Source organism: Nicotiana sylvestris, chromosome 2 (genome assembly GCF_000393655.2).
Source record: "Nicotiana sylvestris chromosome 2, ASM39365v2, whole genome shotgun sequence".
NCBI lineage: Eukaryota > Viridiplantae > Streptophyta > Magnoliopsida > Solanales > Solanaceae > Nicotiana > Nicotiana sylvestris.
Window position 1 is genome coordinate 121,205,834 of NC_091058.1, and position 3,905 is coordinate 121,209,738.

A 3,905-nucleotide genomic window follows, 5' to 3' on the forward strand; every position below is an offset into this window, starting at 1 on the left:
AAAGCTTCTAATTACCAAAGGGGAAGACGACCACGTTACTTTTCCTCGGACAAAAAAGAAACAAATAGACACCATACTTTAGGATTACTACAGCACTTCTTCACTCATATACGACATAGCAAAGCTATTGGTCAAAGTGTCAGGTATCAAATTCTACAGGACTGCCTTCAGCTTCGGAAAGTTTAAATCAATTACTATATAAAAATTTCGCCATGACAACGGTTACGAATCAAGTGCAAACCTGATAACACAATCCATATCTTAACAACCTTTTTCTTAAAAATTTAGGCCCACGTTTCAACAGCTTCAGGCACCGCAAGCACTTCCAACACAACTTTTACATGTCTCGAGATCCACCAAATAATCACGGCTTAAAGTAGCAAAGAGAAAAAGGGAGGAATCATGATGAGCAACATCAGAGAGAGAAACTTGCAAGAAAATAACATCAGGAAGCAAGATAGGACTCATTCAATTCCATAAAATTCAAACTGTCGCCAAGTGCATCAATCAATTCACCAAACCATTACAGGAAGACTGGTCTTATACTGACTGTGATATCAAACAGAGGCAATATCTTGCTAGAAGTTATAATCTGACTTGTTTAGTTTTAGACAACCAATCACGAAAACATGACCAAGAAACAATTCAACTCAGAACCCTTCATGCGTAATTCAAGCGAAATATGTCGTTGGACACATATAAACTTCCTTGACCTGCTGGTATCAACTGAAACATCTGCAGTCCATGAAAATTAGACGTATAACATTAGAAATTTGAGATGCATAAACTATGAAGCATTGTATCCAGAAATGCAAATTTCAAGAAACTTAAGACAGATATCCTTCAATAATAAAATATTTTCAGACGACAAACTCATCACTGCTGATTTCTTCTGAATGATCAACAAAACAGCAAGCACATCCATGTCTTTGGAAATTAGGAACAGGTGCACGAGGAAGGAAAATAGAAATAAAAAGTGGAAACCGAGAAAAATCCTTTCTTATCTCCTTAAATATGTAAGCAACGACCAAAACAAAATCTGTCTGCATAATCAGTTTGAAGGACTGCGCCAAACTACCAGTTCAAAGAACGCTCTATTTCTGTATTGAACATAGGAGGCTGCTTTTCAATACGAACAAGAGAAAAACAAACAGTTCTTGTTTCGGGAAAGAAAGGAAAAATTCTCCGCAAAAGATAGTTGATTTTGTTTTGTTTCTTCTTATTTATCTTTTTTTCTGTGGGATAAGGTGTGCCAAAGCTAGTTGCTTTTAAAAAAAAGTGGCAAACCAAGACCAAACAGTCAACATTAGATGCGAGTCCAACAAAATAACTTCGAGAGCAGTCAAAGCACGACACCCTACCATTATTTATAGAATGACTAAGAAGGAACCATAAAGATGATATTCTACAACACATATTACTGATCGTTTGTTAAGCTATTCACAAAATAGAGATAACAGAAGAAAACCGACTTAATAATACCCTTGTCCTGTTCAGGAATTTTTTTTGAAAAAAAACAGAGCGTGGGAAAGTGAAGATCCAAACACCCCTCATAGGCTAGATGTAGAATCCCAATAAACAAAGCACTCTTCAAATAAGGGATTAAAGAAGCTTATTGTACTCGTATTCAGAAGTTCCACTACACCATTCCGTAATTGCCTCTTTTTATCCTCACAGGCATGTACACATATACAGACCAATGCTACATGATTTTCAGCATACGTCAGCTAACATCATAATGTCCACACAGCTTCAAATCATCCAATCATCCAAGAGAACCGTCTACCAAATCCAGAAGCATCTGGAATTTAGTGAAGGTGCTCCAACATGGGTTACTTCAAAATGCATCAGAAACATAGTTTGGGTTGTTTGGCGAGCTCTGAGTCGTGACAAGGGAATTCCCAATGTGGACAGCCAAGTTATTTAATCGTTTACATCTGATTGATTTTTTTTCCTAAAGTCACTATTTCTGTCCTCGAATAGCGTTTAGCACTTATTTCAAGTTGCAATTTTCCAACTGTTTAGCTGGAAAGTTGCTCCGGCCTATTCAAATAAACCAATTACAGAACCACATCACTCGTTTGCTTTATAAACACACATTTTCTCATTTACATGTTGAAAGAAGTGATTTCAAATACAAAGAGAAGAAGAAAGAGCACTTAAACAAACACAAATTCAAATCTAACAAACAATTCAAAAGTTGCTCCAGCCAATCCAAATCAAAATGCTATAGAACCATGCCACTCATTTCTTTTTAAACATATGCTTAGCTAAGTATATGCAAATTCTTTTTAATAATAGTGGTGGTGAGACTCAGATGCAGAAACTCTGCCTGCCCTTGGTACCATATTGAATTGTGTGACCATGTCTAAAGAGAGCACACTTTTATTTACTTAACTATGTCTTCAATACTCATTAGATTCATGTAAAAGGATAGGATTCCAGTAAAATGCATCCTTGTTAAGCAACCGATCTAAGATGCTATATAACAAATCAGCGATGAGAAATCAATCACAAATACAGAACCAGAACACAGGAGCAAGCCTCGGTATCGAATGAATGCTCCAAACACAAATTAGGACACGCAAAATTAAACCCTAAAATCGGTTCTGATACAGACAAGCGAATTAACCCTAGCCGGACAAATCAGCGATGAGCAATCAATCGCAATACAGAATCGGAACATAGGAGCAAGCAACAGTACCGAATTAACGCGCCGAACACAAATCAGGACACGCAAAATTAAACCCGAAATGGCATCTGATGAGATTCAAACCCTAACCAGGTAGCACATCGCAATGTAACAAATGGAAAGGAATCCAAAAAATTAGCAACAAATACCTGACTGAACTTGAGGGGGTGCTCTTCGCCGGGGATTTGGAGATTACCGCTGACAAAGACAAGCATACCGTTGGCACCAGAGAGCTGGCAATCAGTGGTGCTGATATGGTGCTTGCACTGCTGGAAGGGGAGACTGGTGAGCTTAGCAACGATGTTTTGAGATCCCTGATACTTTTGACCTTCGAAACTCAACATAGAGTTTTCTTGGTAGAGGTTAGCAAGCGCAGCCCGATTGGTATCGAAGGTGGAGTAGTAGTGGTCCACGAATGCTTTTGCGACGCTTTCTGGATCCATTTCCTAATCGGAATAATCGCTCAATCTACAGCACGCTGTAGGCGATGGCTCTCGTTGTTCCTCTCTCCCTGTAGGCGTGTACCTGCTTGAATATAGGAACCCTTTTTTGTATGATTGCTCTTATTCTCAGGCCTAGGGATATTTTGGTCCAGGGCCCAAAATATTAGGATTGGACTTGCCTCATCAATCAGTCTCATTTTACGTGATTCCTATATTTTTCTTTTTTAATTGTTTCGAAATAAAATTGGAGTAACATTTGAGCATCTTCAAGGGTGTACTATTATTTAGTATCAATGATTTCACTTTTAGTTGATTTATCCTTTAAAATAATTTTGTAATAAATAATTATATAAGTGGTGAATGTGAATTATATATGATGAATATGGAAAAAAAGAAAAAAGATAGAATTTGTTTGAAGGAAATAAAAAATAAAATTTAAATAGAAGATAATAATATAATATATAAGAGAGAAGAAATATTCTTTTTGGTGTAAAAAATGGTGTAATGGTTGGAGTAAATTTGGTGTTACACCATTTTGGTGTGAAATTTAGTGTTAGGGTTGGAGATGGTCTAAGAAACTACTTAGAGACATAAAAAAAAGTTCCTTTTTTCTATAAAAATTTCATTTTTTTTGAAATCAGCGTTTGTTCATAAAATTTCCAATTTTCACTTGAAGATGCATTTTGAAAATATTCAAAAATTTGAAAAACTCCAAAAAACGGTTTTCAAAATTTTCACTCGAATCACTCATAAAATTTCAAAAACAACCC

At 36.4% G+C, this 3,905-nt stretch overlaps 1 protein-coding gene across 1 annotated transcript; it reads right to left on the reverse strand.

The window, feature by feature from the left end:
* Positions 1-445: 445 nt before the first annotated feature.
* On the reverse strand, positions 446-3,238 carry LOC104235014 (nuclear transport factor 2B-like). The gene is made up of 2 exons (XM_009788685.2): positions 2,842-3,238; positions 446-735 (listed from the first exon to the last, which is right to left on the reverse strand). Exons 1-2 carry the CDS (start codon positions 3,133-3,135, stop codon positions 661-663), a joined length of 369 nt encoding a protein of 122 aa, XP_009786987.1. The 5' UTR covers positions 3,136-3,238; the 3' UTR covers positions 446-660.
* Positions 3,239-3,905: the final 667 nt, after the last annotated feature.